Source organism: Ochlerotatus camptorhynchus, unplaced genomic scaffold, assembly GCF_037179485.1.
Source record: "Ochlerotatus camptorhynchus isolate MF236.1 unplaced genomic scaffold, CSIRO-AGI_Acam_v1.1 ptg000411l, whole genome shotgun sequence".
NCBI classification, from domain to species: domain Eukaryota; kingdom Metazoa; phylum Arthropoda; class Insecta; order Diptera; family Culicidae; genus Ochlerotatus; species Ochlerotatus camptorhynchus.
The window spans coordinates 125799-142552 of record NW_027040897.1 but is presented as its reverse complement, the minus strand read 5'-3'; the positions used below and the strand labels follow the sequence as shown (position 1 = coordinate 142552).

The window sequence follows — 16754 nt, the reverse complement described above, 5'->3', positions numbered from 1 at the left end:
ACCTAACGCATTGAAACGCCATTGAAACGCTAATGAATTCACTTCGGCCTATCGGATAAAAATAAAAATTGATTCAGTCGGAGAGCTTCTTTTGTTTTTGGGAATAATGGGTGCAAACTTTCATACCACGCGTTCTCATTGACTTCGTTCGTATATATATAATGTTTGCACCATCGTACAAATAAGGTCCCCGTTTCACCTGTGCATATAATGCCTTGGTTTTCTTTGCATGCACGTAACCTATAGCTCATACCGTAGTAAAGGGTGATACGGTCAAAATTTGGTCAATATCAACTTGACGTATTTCTTTCAATTTTGCATTTAAAAAACCTGAACACCCCTCATTTTGAAGGTGTGTGTGTGTAGAATGTTGCTCCTATTTTGATTTTGGAATTCACTCTTCAGTTGTCAAAATGCCGTCCAAGCAAGAAGAGCAGCGTATCAAAATTTTGCTCGCGCATCGCGAAAATCCGAGCTACTCGCACGCAAAGTTGGCAAAATCGCTAAAAGTTGCCAAATCAACCGTTACAAATGTAATTAATGTGTTTGGGGAACGTTTGTCGACAGCCAGGAAGTCTGGATCGGGGGGAAATCGAAAACCGGAAGCCGCTGAGACGACAAAGAGAGTTGCCGGTAGTTTCAAGCGAAACCCTAACCTCTCTCTCCGAGATGCCGCAAATAAGCTGGGTGTATCGTCTACAACCGTGCATCGAGCCAAAAAACGAGCCGGACCATCGACTTACAAGAAGGTAGTGACTCCAAATCGCGATGATAAACAAAATACGACGGCCAAAGCGCGATCCCGGAGGCTGTACACGACGATGCTGACGAAGTTTGACTGCGTGGTAATGGACGACGAAACCTACGTCAAAGCCGACTACAAGCAGCTTCCGGGACAGGAGTTTTATACGGCAAAAGGAAGGGGAAAGGTAGCAGATGTTTTCAAGCACATGAAACTGTCAAAGTTCGCAAAAAAATCTCTGGTTTGGCAAGCCATCTGTACCTGTGGCTTGAAAAGCAGCATTTTCATAGCTTCCGGGACTGTCAACCAAGAAATTTACGTGAAAGAGTGTTTGAATAAACGTCTGCTGCCTTTCCTGAAGAAACACGGTTGTTCCGTACTGTTTTGGCCGGATTTGGCATCTTGCCATTACGGTAAAAAGGCCATGGAGTGGTACGCCGCCAACAACGTGCAGGTGGTTCCCAAGGACAAGAACCCTCCCAACACGCCAGAGCTCCGCCCAATTGAGAAATACTGGGCTATTGTCAAGCGGAACCTAAAGAAGACCAAAAAAACTGCTAAGGGCGAGCAGCAGTTCAAGGCAAACTGGCTTTCTGCGGCGAAGAAGGTGAACAAGGTGGCTGTACAAAATCTGATGGCAGGGGTCAAGCGTAAGGCCCGGCAATTCGGATTTGGAAAAGCGGAAGCCTAACTGAATATTTTTCCTGAATTTTATACTAATTGAACTTGAAAAAGAAATTTAATTTTATTTTTTAAATAAACGATTTCACCGATTTACACGCGTTTTCCCTTGACCAAATTTTGACCGTATCACCCTTTAGCATAGAGGTAACTCTAAGACCACTGGGTCCCGAAGAAAATCATTATTATTTTTGGCTCACTCAGTACCAGAACAACGGTCCCAAGCAGTCCCAAGCTATTTCACTCACCCCTGCATGTTCTGCATGAATCCACACACCCCTGATGTTATCTGTCAAACTTTCATAGTGAATCAAAACAAACATAGTGTAGTAATAAAATTTCAACTAGAATAGGGTACGTTAATCGTTTGCTTGGGACCAATAGGCTACTAAAGTGGTGAGCCAATTTAAAATCGTTAGTTTCGTATTGATTGTTGGTAGTAGCAACAATCAATACGAAACTAACGATTTTAAATTGGCTCACCACTTTAGTAGCCTATTGGTCCCAAGCAAACGATTAACGTACCCTATTCTAGTTGAAATTCTATTACTACACTATGTTTGTTTTGATTCGCTATGAAAGTTTGACAGATAACATCAGGGGTGTGTGGATTCATGCAGAACATTCAGGGGTGAGTGAAATAGCTTGGGACTGCTTGGGACCGTTGTTCTGGTACTGAGTGAGCCAAAAATAATAATGATTTTCTTCGGGACCCAGTGGTCTTAGAGTTACCTCTATGGTAGTAGGCTGTGTATAAAAGAAAATGATTAACTAAGTTTGACAGTTGCACGAACAATCAATACGAACTATCGATTTTAAATTGGCTGACTACTTGACTAGCCTATTAGTCCCAAGCAAATCGATTTACGTGTCCCATTCTATAGTATAAATTCTAGTACTACACTATGTTTGTTTTGATTCACTATGAAATAAAATGAGGGGTTAGTGGATTTTCCTATGTTCCGAGGGGTGAATCGATTTGCTTGGGACCGAAGATAGTACCAGAGCTGAGCCAAAATGCACCTTTGTCTACCAACAAATTATGTTGAGCTGTCAATGACTCGAGCTTAATGCTGCTTACACTATACACCGGTTTATTGTAGCAAAATCGGAAACGACAAAAGTTTCGAAAAATTTACGTTGGAATCCAGGGGGATCGACACTCATTGAGTATTCAGATGCTTTTTATTTCAAAAAAGACTTGACAGCGCTGCTATGGCATGCTAGCTGGATGGAAAGAATATAGATCGAAAACAGGGTGTTAAGGATATCATGCAAACAAAATAGACAGGGATGCATAAAAATAGAAAATGGATAACAGGTACAGAAAAAACTTCAGAATGTTTTTTCGTTGATATACAGATGAGAATGTGGACCCCTAATAATATTTTAATGGTTATTTTGCTTAAAGACGTGTTTAGGGTTTCATCGAAACCATTTATGGTATTTGCTTACTATGGATTTGAGAATAAAATGGATGTTGGATGAGGATGTGTCGTTCCCCTGTATTTTTCGAGTCATTTTTATTTTACCAATCGAACTGTCAAACCAGCTACCTATCGTGCAAAGTAAAGAAACATTACGATGCTATGAAAGGTCCACGAAAGGTATTGCAATAAAATATAAAATATAATCGAAGAAATGATAATAAACACGCAGTGAGCATTCAATTGTCATGGGATACGTTTGGTAATGATCAGTGAAGAGAATTTCTACTATTTTTTGTTAAGAATTTGACAAAATCACTGATATAATGATTTACTACAGCCGCTATTATTTTTTCTCGCTAGAAGTCATTTGAAGTTGATGTAGATGTCTTCTGTTGTCAAGTTAAAAGAAAGGGAATCTTTCGAAAATCGTGATGCGAGTTCAACCAGTTCAACTGTTTTTCTCTTGGCGTGACATTATACACCGACTCTAATTTTACCATGTGTTCACAATTTTGCCACATGGGTATGCCCTTGACAGCTTCATTTGACAGAGTCGCAACGCACGTGCAATTGATGGTAAATAAATAAAACAGTGCGAAAAAAATTGAGTCGATGATTGGTTTATTAGAGGTTTTCAGCACAATATATTTTAATTCTTAATTTTGATTGGTGCTAAGCCCCAATTAAAACTATTCTCAAATATGGGTAAAAGACGGTTCAATGAAAAAGGTCGGCAGCAAGTCGAAACAGTGATTGATGACACCGCAACCAAACAGGTAACATTTTGAATGTTCATGCCTAACATCTTCAACGTGCTTCCAGCATCTACACTTTGAATTTTTTTTTAGATAAAACTAGATTTGAACGCCCAAGACGATGGGTATGGTGGAGCCGACAATGCTAATATGTTGGTTCTACCATCGCAAAAGCGGCCCACTAAAATCAAACGTGAAAAAACGGTCGTTACGAAAATTCTGTCCAAGAAACAACGTAAACGGTTTGAGAAGATTGTCGACCAGAAACGGAAAAAGGAAAATCGATCGTCCTTGATAAGCGCATTGGCTGAAGTGCAAGCAACGTCCGAGGAGCTCAAGAACTACACCAAGCTCAGTTCGGTTCAAACGAAAGGTCTGAAGCAATTGTTCAAGGAGCAAAAATATGGGGTAGTAATCGAACAACCAACTAAAGTGGCGGAGGATTCCCAAAGTCAGGATGGCCAACGGAAGCTAAAAAGCTTGGTTGGGATGAGAAAACAACGCTTGGCACTATTGCGAGCTCAACAAGGAACTCAGGATGATGATGATGGAGAGGAGAATGACCAAGAAGCTAAAAGGGATTTGAATACAATCAGTTTAAACAACGAAAGCTCGTCGTCTTCAGCGGAAGAAACAGATTCGGAAGATTGTGCGTCCATGGAAGATGGGACTTCTAGTAAGATAGAGGAATCTGAACAAGTTCAGGCAACAGTACCACACGTTCATTGCGAAATAGAATCCAAACCCGGTCCTGCTTCACAGGAGTCTGAACAATTGGACAAACCTTCTGAAAAGAAAGCAAATAAGGAAGTGGATAGAAAGCCGGCCACTTATGTTCACGTGGAGCGCGATGCTGCAATTCAGGCCGCTCGTTTGAAGCTTCCCATTCTTGCTGAGGAGCAAATCATTATGGAAACGATCAGCGACAATTCAATCGTTATATTGGCTGGAGAAACCGGAAGCGGTAAAACAACTCAGGTGCCTCAATTTTTATACGAAGCAGGATTTGCAAATTCTGATCGTGGATTAATTGCTGTCACCGAACCACGACGTGTAGCAGCCATCTCAATGTCCAAACGTGTGGCCATCGAAATGAACCTATCCACAGACGTGGTTTCCTATTTGATTCGTTTCGAAGGCAACGTAACCGATCGCACGAGAATCAAGTTTGTTACCGATGGTGTGTTGCTGAAGGAGATTGAAAACGATTTCCTGTTGTCACAATACTCGGTGATTATTCTGGATGAAGCTCACGAGCGAAGTGTGTATACGGATATTCTTGTTGGACTACTTTCGCGGGTTGTGATTCTTCGTGCAAAGAAGGGCAAGCCACTGAAGTTGATAATCATGTCGGCAACGATGCGAGTGAAAGACTTCACCGAAAACCGGTCGCTGTTCAGCAAAATTCCCCCGGTTATCAACGTAGAATCCCGGCAGTTTCCTGTAACAGTTCATTTCAGCAAAACCACAGTTAGCGACTATGTTAGAGAAGCCTATTTGAAGACGGTCAAAATTCACACCAAACTACCGGAGGGTGGGATACTCATTTTTCTCACCGGGCAGAAGGAGGTTAATCATGTGGTAAATAAACTGCGTAACGCGTTTCCATACAAAGGGAAAGGTTCATCTGTAGCAAATAAAGTTGGTGGAAAATCTCCATCTGCGGATGTTTCTGAAGAAGAAGACGAAGAGCTACAGCGCATTGTAAACCCGAAAAAGGCAGCAAAATTAGAGAAAAGGAAAAAGAAGATCAAGCATCAGACTGAATCTCTTGGAGGTAAATGCAGACTAAACAATCAGTTCCAACATCGTTCATCTAACCTTCTCAATCTTCCACAGAAATGGCACGAGTTGAGCTGCCGAAAATAAACTTGGACAACTATCAGCTCCCATGGGATGATGCTGAAGCTGATCAACGAGAGGACGAAGACGAGGCCGGGGGAAACAGCGGAGATGAGATGAGCGATTTGGAGTCGGATTTTGGTGAAGATATAAGTACTTCCGAATTAAGCCATAATCAACCGCTGTGGGTTCTGCCGTTGTACTCAATACTGTCGTCGGAGAAACAGCAGAAAGTTTTCGAAGAACCACCGGAAGGAACCCGCCTCTGCGTTGTCGCCACAAACGTTGCTGAAACATCACTCACAATACCCGATATCAAGTATGTAGTTGACTGTGGTCGACAAAAGACGAAACTGTACGACAAGGTGACGGGAGTCACGGCCTTTGTAGTAACATACATTAGCAAAGCATCCGCCAATCAGCGTGCTGGTCGAGCCGGTAGAGTTGGTCCCGGCCACTGCTATAGGCTCTACTCAAGTGCCGTGTATAATGATGAATTTGTCGAATTTTCCGAGCCAGAGATTCAGAAGAAACCGGTCGATGATTTGATGCTGCATATGAAATGCATGGGAATCGACAAGGTTGTTAACTTTCCTTTCCCATCTCCACCGGACCGAACACAGTTAGAAGTGGCAGAACAACGACTTATTCTGATGGATGCATTGCAAGAAAGTATCGTTAATAACAAAAACAAATCCCACACTCTTAGCCGTATTACCAAGCTTGGTCGGACTATTGCTGCCTTTCCCGTTGCTCCGAGGTTTGGCAAAATGCTAGCCCTAAGCCATCAACATGGATTGCTCCCGTATGCAATATGCATGGTGGCTGCTTTGTCTGTTCAGGAAATTTTCCAGGAAGTGTCCCTATCCGAAGACACTACAGATCACCAAAAATGGCGTTCAAAGAGGAAAGCTTGGGCTGGAACGGGTAATTTGTTTCTGCTTGGTGACCCTATGCTTTTGCTGCGTGCCGTTGGAGCAGCAGAGTTTGCCAATAGCAAAGGGCGGCTTGCAGAATTTTGCGAAGAAAATGGCATTCGTCTGAAAGCTGTTAAGGAAATCCGGAAACTACGGGTACAACTTACAAACGAAGTAAATGTTAACCTAATAGATCTAAACCTAACTGTTGACCCTGGCATGTCACCTCCTAGCGATATTCAAGCTAAACTATTGCGCCAGTTGATGCTAATTGGTATGGCTGACCAGATTGCCCGTAAAATCCCGGAAAGTGAAATTAAACTGAAGACGGACCGGATTAAATACAAACACGCATATAACCTTCCGAATATGGAAGATCCCGTCTTCATGCATTCAAGTTCCGTGCTGCGCAAAAAGGATCCAGAATGGGTGTGCTATCAGGAGGCCTACGAAACGGTGGATGGTGGCAAAGCGAAAATGTTCATCCGTGGTATAACGGCAATTGAACCGGAGTGGTTGGTGCAGCTGATACCCAAGTACTGCAATATCGTTAAAATGCTAGAAGAACCGGAACCGACGTACGATTTGACCGAAGATAGCCTTCTTTGCCGTGTGGAAGCTACTGTAGGGAAGGCCGGATGGGAGCTGCCAGCGGCAGAGGTTGAAATGCCCAAGAACATGTTGAGGTGCCAGTAAGTATACGATTACTCAACACATTGTTTATTAATACTCTTTTTTAAGTTATCCGGATCCGGGATCAGGTTCCGTTGCGCCAGGTGTATTTAGGTTACTTGAAGTTGGTGTTTGTTTGTTCCTTTCAGATATTTTATTAAATTTTTCCTCGCTGGGGAAGTTTTCCATAAACTAAAACCGTTCAGAAAGTCTTTGCTTTCCTCGCCGGATTCCGCCTTGAAGTCATTTTCTTCATCGATTGCTCGCATTTCTACCTTCGTCAAAACTCTGCTGCAGAACGAGGTTTTCGACAGATCTCGACTGGAGGAGCTTTGGAGAACCGACCGAAACTGTAAGTTGGGATGTTACTAAGTTCATGTTAATACTAATAACTATAATCTTAATAATTTCACCTAACAGTTCTTCTCGCCGAGTATCAGCAATGTCTGCCAGTGTCCTGTCATTCTGATGTGGCCAAAATTTGGCCACCGGTCGACTAAGAAAAAGCAGGTAACAATAATTGTTGTGTTAATTAAAGGTTACTGTATAGCATTAAATCGGTAGTACCTAGTAAATATGCATACATGCATCATCGATATATTTTTCTGTTATCACCAATCCTTACGCTGTTTGAAAATAGTTTACGAGGAGCCAATGTATTATCATTAATTCATTCATTGATGTATCCTGAGCACTTCCAGTGGTGCAAAGGGCCAACGTGAAAGACTTCCATCCTGCGCGGCTGATTGCTTTTGCTATAATCTGCGCTCACGTCAGATCCCTATCCACTTGCTTGATTTCCTTGTTAAGGCTCCGCCGCCATCATCATGAGCCCCTGCCCTGGTCTGCCTCTGCTGGGTTCCAATCCAATCTCGATTGCTTACAGATTTCGTTCCCGCGCATTCTTAGTGTGTGGCCGACCCACCTCCACTTACGCTCTCGAAATTCTGTTGATATGGGTCTGATACCATCGACGATAGAGTTCAGCATTCGAGATGAAATTGTGAGGTCACCAGGCACGAATTCTTTACCACAGGCAACGGTAGCTGTAGGTGCTTTTGAGTGTTCTCTACTGACACTGCACCATGTATGGTGACCAGCAAATTTCGATTTACAGTTTCCTAGTTTTTTTTTCCCAGAATTTTGGAAATTTTCCCGGTTGTTCGATTTAAATTTAAATTAACCATAAAACCGGAAACCAAAATTTGTGTATATTTCAACTACTTTGAAAATACGCTCAAATTCTGAACAGGATTTTATTGAATTGTTCTCATGCATTATTCTCAAGAAAAACACATTTTGTATGTATTTGTACTAGTCTACTGTAACATTTTGTCGGTGGTACATCGGTTGATGAAAATAAATAAACCTTGCCTTTAACATAATTTCTCTTGACAAATTTCTTTTCAAAATTCTTCTAAAATAAATTTGTGGGAAAAAATCGCTGAGAATCCCTTGAAAATGTTTAAACAGTCCATGTTATGAAATTCGTTCTTATATTCTTATCAAATTTTCAAGATTTTGAAACGAATTCACTTCTTTCCTTTTTTAAATCACTTGAATTCTCCTTAGAATGGAATTGTAATTTACCTCAGAATTGTCTTAAAATATTTCTCAGAATTAGAATATCTCCTCTAATTTGTTCTGGAAATTCAGCTTAAAATTATCCAAAAAAATCTTTTCGGTACACCCTTGGCATTATTCTCTGAATTTCTATTTAACTCTTCGCAGAATTCCTTTAGAAGTTTACCCTCAAATTGTAAAAACCCATTTTCACGAATCCTGGAACCGTTACTTAAAAAACTCATTATTAACTCACTCAATTGACTTGCAGTTCTAGTCAAAACTCTCTTCGAGCTCTTCCCGAAATTTCCTTCTCTGAAATACCTTGATGTTATCCCTAGAATTCATTCTAAAATCTCCTCAAAATTGCTTTGAAAAAACATTAATAGTTCTTCAAAGTGGTTTTATCCTGAAAATCTAGTTGAGTGCAAGGGGCATGTATTTTTTCAAGACCTCTAATTTTATTTTGACGTAGGATTACGTGTTTCGGCAACATATGGGGGTGCAATAAAAAACAAAAACAAAATCGATCGCGTTACGAAAAGTGGTCAGGCTGTGACCACTTATAACTGTGTCAATAGCGAATGGATTTTAATTCTAAACAGGCCAATCGATTGGAAATTACACAAATGTCCAACTGTTGCTATGGTGATCAAAATTATCATTGATTGCCTAGGAAAAGCGCTTTCCCTAACACAGATTTCAAAATCAAATTCCATCCAGTCTCACCGATCGGTGCTTATTCAATCACCGCGTGTGGTGAATGGTGTTGACCGTTCGTCATCAGCAGCAGCAGTGCTATCGGTGCGTGGCGTTGTACATTTTTCTCCAGTACACAACAAAAGGCTCCCCGCAAGCAGCCTTGATAGGCTGCCCTCAAGACGAAGGAAGAAGTCGCACCGCTACTGATCGGATTCAATTGGGTTCTTTAAGGGTGTTGAGGTAAATGCATATTCGTAATCTGCATTAAAAATGGAACCCAAACCCAAAATTTCATCAATTTTGGTACACTGGAACTATTTTAAATAAGTACGATTACATTTGAAAAAATCACCTTATTAGCGCCCCTCGGTGTCACTTTGTATGGGAGCGAGCTGTCAGTTTGTCAGTTTAGTGTCAAACAGTGAAGTTATTATTTTGCTTTAAATCTTGATTTAAAAATCGAGATGAAAGTGTGTGGGTTCGAAAAAAATTATCGCTGTGCTCAGAAAACGAAGCTCTTTCAGATGATTTATAAAAACCGATATATTTTTCAAAATTAAAGAACCCCGCTGTGGGTCATCTATGCCAAGCGCGTCACCCTCGTTATAGTGAACAAGAATCCTCGGCTCTGTAAACATTATTAACAACTGATTTAACAAATGATGATACAAAGCTCAGTAGTAAATAAGTATAATATCTAGGGAGGAAACTAAAAGGAATCAACTAAGCTACATAGGCACATTTATTTTGGTGGCACTCTTTAAATGGTAATAAGCCTTTTTTCTGGCTTCGGTTGTTTTGCACGGCGTTCGGAATTCGCGCGGTTTTCGTAACTTACATAATTTAGATATTTCGTTCGAAACGGATTAATTTAGGCTCTGAACACACACACAGCCTTATTCTATAGATACTATATAGATTCCATAGATAAGCGGAGGAAAAGTATAATGTAGCCAAATGAACTGTCAGTTAAAATTTGACAGATGGAAAGTTATCTATTATAGTACGTTCAGACTTCAGAGTTATAACAACAATCAATACGAAACTAACGATTTTAATTTGGCTCACCACTTTAGTAGCCTATTGGTCCCAAGCAAACGATTAACGTACCCTATTCTAGTTGAAATTCTAATACTACACTATGTTTGTTTTGATTCGCTATGAAAGTTTGACAGATAACATCAGGGGTGTGTGGATTCATGCAGAACATGCAGGGGTGAGTGAAATAGCTTGGGACAGCTTGGGACCGTTGTTCTGGTACTGAGTGAGCCAAAAATAATAATGATTTTCTTCGGGACCCAGTGGTCTTAGAGTTACCTCTATGGTTATAACATGTTATAGCGCATGTTATCTTGATGGTGGTTTCTTTGTTGCAATTAGCTGACAACTGTTATAACATGTTATAACTTTCCAGTCTGGACAGCGTTTTAACCCTGCTATCCGAGCGTGGTTACTTCTGACAGACAAGAAGTTAAATTTTGACAACCTTGGTTAAGTTCTTTTCGAAAACCGGTCGATCCGACAGCACAGGGATTTTCGAACATAGAAAATAACTTTCGAAATGTCACTTTTAACCACGAGTTAAATTTAACTCGGCAAATGGTTCACAGTACCACAAACGAAGTGACAGACGACTTACTGGTGAAGAAATCCATTTAAATAATGTGGTTCACTGTAATAGAATTTTCTTGGAAGCTTTTGCCATCATCCACCAGATGGGTTAGTTTTTTTGTTTTGATTTGAACAAAGTTGATTTTGTGTACAATGATTCTTTGACAGTGTGCAAAGAGTGCGTATCATTTTGTCATTTTTTTATGCATTTCAGTTTTGAGTAGAGTGAAAGAGATAGAACCAAAACATTCTAGTACATTTGGTGAAAATGCTAGTTCAATCTAGTAGTAGTGTTGCCATGTGGTACAATCCAGTAGTAGTGGTGTTGCCATGTGGTACACTGAAAAATTGCAACAGCAGGTTAGTCACCAAAGTTTTCGAGCCGCTCCGTCTGTCACTTCGTTTGTGACAGTACGTTCAGACTACAGAGTTATAACATGTTATAGCGCTATCTTGATGGTGGTTTCTGTGTTGCAATTATTTGACAACCGTTAGAACATGTTAGAACCCTGTAGTCTGAATGTACTATTAGTGTAGCCAAACGAGCATGACGTCATCATGGTGTTGTTTGAGGAAGTAGTAATAATTGATTAATTGATTTATCTTTATTAAGGAGGCTTTCAGCCTGAGGCTGGTTCGCCTCCAACGCGAGTATTGTAATATTATGAGCACAAAACGCGTTCCACACTCCAAATTCCGATTTATTTCGTGGACAACGGAAGAAGGAAACATAAAGCAAACCAACACAGCTCCTAATCATGAGCAATTTCATAGTTGCACTCGGAAACACTTAAATCATCTCAGTTTAATAACCTTCGTTCGACCCTTACCAACCGTGAACGTGAAAGAACCTGTTGCAACCTTACACTTACGACGGTCGAATGCTTATCTGGTTGATGTGGTAGAAAAACCCGATCTACCTGACCAAATACTCAAAATCGATACTCGTCGAAGCAATCCCGTCCCATCGCTTGACAAACTGCCGTTGGATGGACGAAGATCGCACTCATCGGAAACAGCAGCTACTTCATCGTAGGGTAATGGTTTGTAGCGTTGTCTTCGGAGCTGGAATTGGGTGTTAATCGGTTGTTGTCCCACCGGGGAGATATTTTCTATACCGGAAACTGTGGCGGCGGGTGCCGTTGGAGGGGCCATGGTTGAAATATTGCTCGCCATGGTGCCAACGGGAATGTTAGTCGAAAGGGGATCGGAGTTAATTATTGCCACATTGACTGGTGATGCCTTTTCCAATGGGGCTTCTGTTACGACTGGAGAAATCGAAGAGGATGGGATCGCTGCATCATAGGTTGAATTCCAGATCTTTAGAAGAATATTGGAGAGCTTTTTTGATCAGAGATGACCATTTTGGAGTGACGACTGAGGCTGGTTGCTGAGGAGGAAGAACAACCCTTAAAGCTGGTTGGAAGTGTAGGTTGTTATTGGTGCCTGCTTATTGCACCGGCACAGGTTCTTCCATAATATTCCAGCTATTCGAAAGGCTCAGAATACACTTGGGATTACTTTACTTACAAACAAAACTGACGTCTAATATGAGACGTATAATGCTTAAAAAGAGTAAACGGAGCAGGCAGAGGAAATGTTGAGGTACATTAAGTTACTCACGAGTTACTCGCTGCAAAAAAGCAACTCAGAGTAAACCTGTCTCACCCAATGAAGCAAGCCATTCCTCGATACATTGTTGCAAAGATTTGCTTTATAAAACAAAACTGCACAACGAAGAGCTCTATGATGAGATGAACTTTTTTCACGGATGCCAGGAAGATCATTTATTTTTCATGGTCGCCAAAAAAAACTTTTTGTGTCTCCGCTTATCTATGGAATCTATAATTTATTCAATCGGATTACTACGCGGATGTATTATCTTGAAACAATATACACGGAATCGCAATCGAATGTTCAAGCTGCAAACATAGGCTGATCCTTCTGTTGTATTGTCAAGGATAGAAGCATAATTTATTCAAATTTGTCAAGTCTTGAAAACAAAGCTGTCACGCAGCTCCAGCTTGATACCCAATAAAAAAAGGAAGACAACGGGTTGAGGGACAAAAGGATAAAAAATCAGATCATTGCAAAATCGAACATCAAAGTCAACAAAAGTTGTAAAGACAAAACTTCAACTGGATGAAAGATAGGGTTTTTGATCTTATTTCCGTCGTACTAAGCACAACCCACGATTTATTTCTCTTTTCTGAACGATTTTAAACAAAAAGGGGAATATTTCTGTCAAAAATAACTTCTAAATGTATTCACCTTTCCATACGTACCATTGGACTTGAAAAAGAGTCACACATTATTGAGATATTGCTTAAAATATAACACTGCTTCTTGATTCTAAATTCGTCCTACGAGTTTCAATTCCGTCCAAACGCATTGAAACGCCATTAGATTTTCTTCGTCCTACGGATAAACGTAGAAAAAGGGGATTCGCTAGGAGCGCTTCTTTTGTTTTGAGAACAATGAGCGTAAATATTCATACAATGCGCTCTAATAGGATTTATGTTGTAGCTAATGAACTAACGCATCGGCACATACCTATTATTGATTTTTGCACGGTGAGATCATTGATATTATTGATCTTTTCTAATCGATAGAACGTTAATGGGCGATTACGGCGAAGTAGTGCTCTACCCTAGCATCAGAATAATCATTAAGGGTTTAAGAGGCAAAACATTATTCTGATCAAGTTATTTTGCAAGTTACTTGTCTTATCTCTTATCTCAAATTCCGTGCAAAAATGGATATTGTGGCCACTCAGTGGCTCCAGATTATATGACTTAGAAATAAAAGGATTGGGATTTGTGAGGATGACAAATTGATTTTATGTTTATTCAAATACTTGTACCGTGATGAATTATTTTGTAACTCTTGAGCAGTACGAGAATTTGGATGGTTGAAAGCTAGATGACCAACGTCAGTTAAAAACTGCTCGTGTTATGAAATGGTCTGAAATAAACATTAAAGCAATACAAAATAAATATTTAATTATTGTTTTTTAATTGAGTAATATCCAAAAGTGAGAAAATAATTTTCAGTATTTAAGTTGGGTTGAGAATGAGTCAACTCTAAGTGAAAAAAAATAGTTTTGAGTTGGATTATTTAAAAGCTTTTGTCCTTTTGGACATTTGAACCTTAATAAACAAAATAAGTGGAAAAAATATTTACTTTCTATTGGTGCCCATAACATTGTCATATTATGAAGTTTATTAAAAGTTTAAACGAAAAGAGGAATAATGATCCGAAAATTTGCGTGGCACGTCACCTGGAATGGGTCAGTATTGTTTTCGGAAATTCACACGAATAATATTTCCAATCTTTTGATGCGAACCTATCAAGTCAGTATTGTAAGAGGCCTGGGATAAAACCCACGATCACTCAGTAAGGAAAAAAGGTTGCCACTAGGTCACCGAACCTCTTTTACATAACAACAAATCATTATCAACGACGATCACTCGAACATGGCGACATGAAGCTATTTCCATACTTGTCCACCATTTTGATAGGTACCTTATCTTGAATTCAAGACTATTTTATCAAATAACATGTTTACCATATCATTGTTAGACTGTATAGCGCGTGATTTCGGATTTCACCAGTAGGCAATAGTATATGCTGTATACTCAATGGCATCTTTATTGATCATTTGCAATACATAAAATAAACTTTGGATACTGATCTATCAACAAATGGCATCGGCCGGTGTAAAATATCTTAACGAGCTAGTTGAATAATAAGTGCGGCGCACATTTCGAAAAATTCCATGGTATGATGCCCGGTCGGTTGGTTCGGAATGCCCATCCCACCAAACCCAACAGGAGGGGGCGGGGTAAGGCTTTCCATGATCACATCGTCTCCTTGTTCCACCTCGTCATTGGTGAGAGATTTGAAATCCAGCAAATAGCTTTTGGTATCTACCTGATATAACTGCAATGACATTTTGACGTACTTATCATTGCGGGAATTGTACTTGCGAACGCGGACATGATAGGGATTGATAATTTTCCATTCGAAGTCGAGAGCTTTCATTGCTCTATAAACTTCCAGCATAATGTCGTTAGGCTTAGATTGAGATCTAATACCCAAATGCCACTTGGCTCGTTTGACTGGCGTACCACGGTGTTTATCTATCGGTAAAGCTGTAGCAGTAATGTTTGGCGACGGTATAGGTGCACTGCCAGGGCCCGTTGCTCGCTCTCGTAATGGTGCAATTCTTTCAGGATGGATAGAAGGCGATTTAAATGGCTCGTTCACCGGAGTATGCCTTTCCGGTTGCAGAACAGGTGCTGGGGGAGGACTTACAGCGACGTAGAAATCCTTCAACTCGGCCTTAGCAGCTTCATCAGCAATGCGTTTATTATCTATGATTAAATGATACGCAATAGCCAACTGATCATGTGGATCACCACTCAGTAAAGCGTTGTGTACTTCTTGCTCTTTGACGCCAAATTTATCGCAAACTTCCGTCACCGCATGTGTATCGATGACACTGCTGTCTTGTTCTACCGGAGAGGGAAACAGATAGGCCGGCAATTCCTTTTGGAACCATTCATGCTTTTTAATTTCCTCGACGGTAGCCCTCTTCAACGGATCAACCTGCAGCATCTGACACAGCAGACTTACCACTTGCTTGTTCAGATACTCAGGAATAGGGAAAATTCCAGATTTAATCTTACGGAATAACGTGGGCACATGTTCATCATCGAATGGAAGAGTTCCACAGAGCAAAGCGTACAATATCACACCACAAGACCAAATATCCACCTCTGGACCTGCGTACAATTTTCCTGAGATAACCTCCGGTGCTGCATAATTAGGTGATCCACATGATGTTCGTAAAAATTCTCCATCCAACATCATATTGGAGAGGCCAAAATCAGCAATCTAAGAAAACGATCATTGAATCATTTAGTATTAAACACAAACTAGTAGCTTCCTAGCTTACCTTAACGTGACGATTATGATCCAATAGCAAGTTCTCCGGTTTCAGATCACGGTGAACAATCATATGGCGATGGCAATAGTCGACTCCGGATATAATTTGCTGGAAAAATCGTCTTGCTTCCGATTCCTGCAGTTTCCCATTGTTTACTATGTAATCGAACAACTCTCCACCGCTGACATATTCCATAATCATGAAAATATCGGTTGGCGTGGAAATCACCTGATACAGTTTGATTATGTGAGGATGTCGAAACAGTTTCAGATTCTGAATTTCACGACGAATTTTGCCCACAACATCTAGGCTTTTAATCTTCTGACGGTTCAGGATTTTTACAGCCACCTTGTGTTTTGTTAATTGATGCTCACCGATCTTCACCTTGCCGAAGGTTCCTGTCCCCAGTGTCGCTCCCAAGATGTAATGTCCAATCTTCACCAGCGGCTGGGCCGTGGTAGTACCTTTGTCGGTCATTGCGCTGCCCTTTGACTAAAGGAGAAAAACAGTTCAACTTCGCAATAATCAAGAAAAAACATCAACTGCGTATTATTCTTACATTATCAAACTTTTTTGAAGTATCTTCAATCACATGCACGTTTAAAAATTCAGAACATTACTGAATATATGCAATATTTTGCCCAATTTAAAAAGAAAAATACAAAACGTAAGGAGTTCACTATTATTTTGATCAATGAAAATTTTCCCCACCACACTGCTGCTCTCTTCTAATGACATACCAATCACAGTCACGACAGATGCTCAAAAGCTTTATGTGCATACGAAAAGCTTTTGAGCACAACTTGTCGGTTAAATGTTCCGTGCACGCTCGAAAAAAAAAACAACTCAAAATTATACTGAATCCGTCAAGATCGATCTTTCTCTGAT

The 16754-nt window shown here is 40.4% G+C and overlaps 2 protein-coding genes across 2 annotated transcripts; one reads left to right on the top strand and one right to left on the bottom strand.

Moving 5' to 3' along the window:
• The first annotated feature begins 3393 nt into the window (after window positions 1-3393).
• Window positions 3394-7644, top strand: kz (putative ATP-dependent RNA helicase kurz). Its single transcript, XM_065233706.1, has 5 exons — window positions 3394-3629; window positions 3702-5385; window positions 5448-7059; window positions 7189-7391; window positions 7460-7644. Exons 1-5 carry the CDS (start codon window positions 3555-3557, stop codon window positions 7537-7539), a joined length of 3654 nt encoding a protein of 1217 aa, XP_065089778.1. The 5' UTR covers window positions 3394-3554; the 3' UTR covers window positions 7540-7644.
• Window positions 7645-14541: 6897 nt separating this feature from the next.
• On the bottom strand, window positions 14542-16597 carry AMPKalpha (AMP-activated protein kinase alpha subunit). The gene is made up of 3 exons (XM_065233698.1): window positions 16426-16597; window positions 15876-16358; window positions 14542-15814 (listed from the first exon to the last, which is right to left on the bottom strand). Exons 2-3 carry the CDS (start codon window positions 16341-16343, stop codon window positions 14645-14647), a joined length of 1638 nt encoding a protein of 545 aa, XP_065089770.1. The 5' UTR covers window positions 16344-16358; window positions 16426-16597; the 3' UTR covers window positions 14542-14644.
• Between the last annotated feature and the right edge of the window lie 157 nt (window positions 16598-16754).

What these genes read in the sequence shown, in the direction of transcription:
- kz (XM_065233706.1), top strand. Translation starts at nt 3,555, where the DNA reads ATGGGTAAAAGACGGTTCAATGAAAAAGGTCGGCAGCAAGTCGAAACA. An exon ending in ATGACACCGCAACCAAACAG is followed by an intron (nt 3,630 to 3,701) that starts GTAACATTTTGA and finishes ATTTTTTTTTAG; the next exon opens with ATAAAACTAGATTTGAACGC. An exon ending in AAGAACATGTTGAGGTGCCA is followed by an intron (nt 7,060 to 7,188) that starts GTAAGTATACGA and finishes TGTTCCTTTCAG; the next exon opens with ATATTTTATTAAATTTTTCC.
- AMPKalpha (XM_065233698.1), bottom strand. Translation starts at nt 16,343, where the DNA reads ATGACCGACAAAGGTACTACCACGGCCCAGCCGCTGGTGAAGATTGGA. An exon ending in ATCATAATCGTCACGTTAAG is followed by an intron (nt 15,815 to 15,875) that starts GTAAGCTAGGAA and finishes TCGTTTTCTTAG; the next exon opens with ATTGCTGATTTTGGCCTCTC.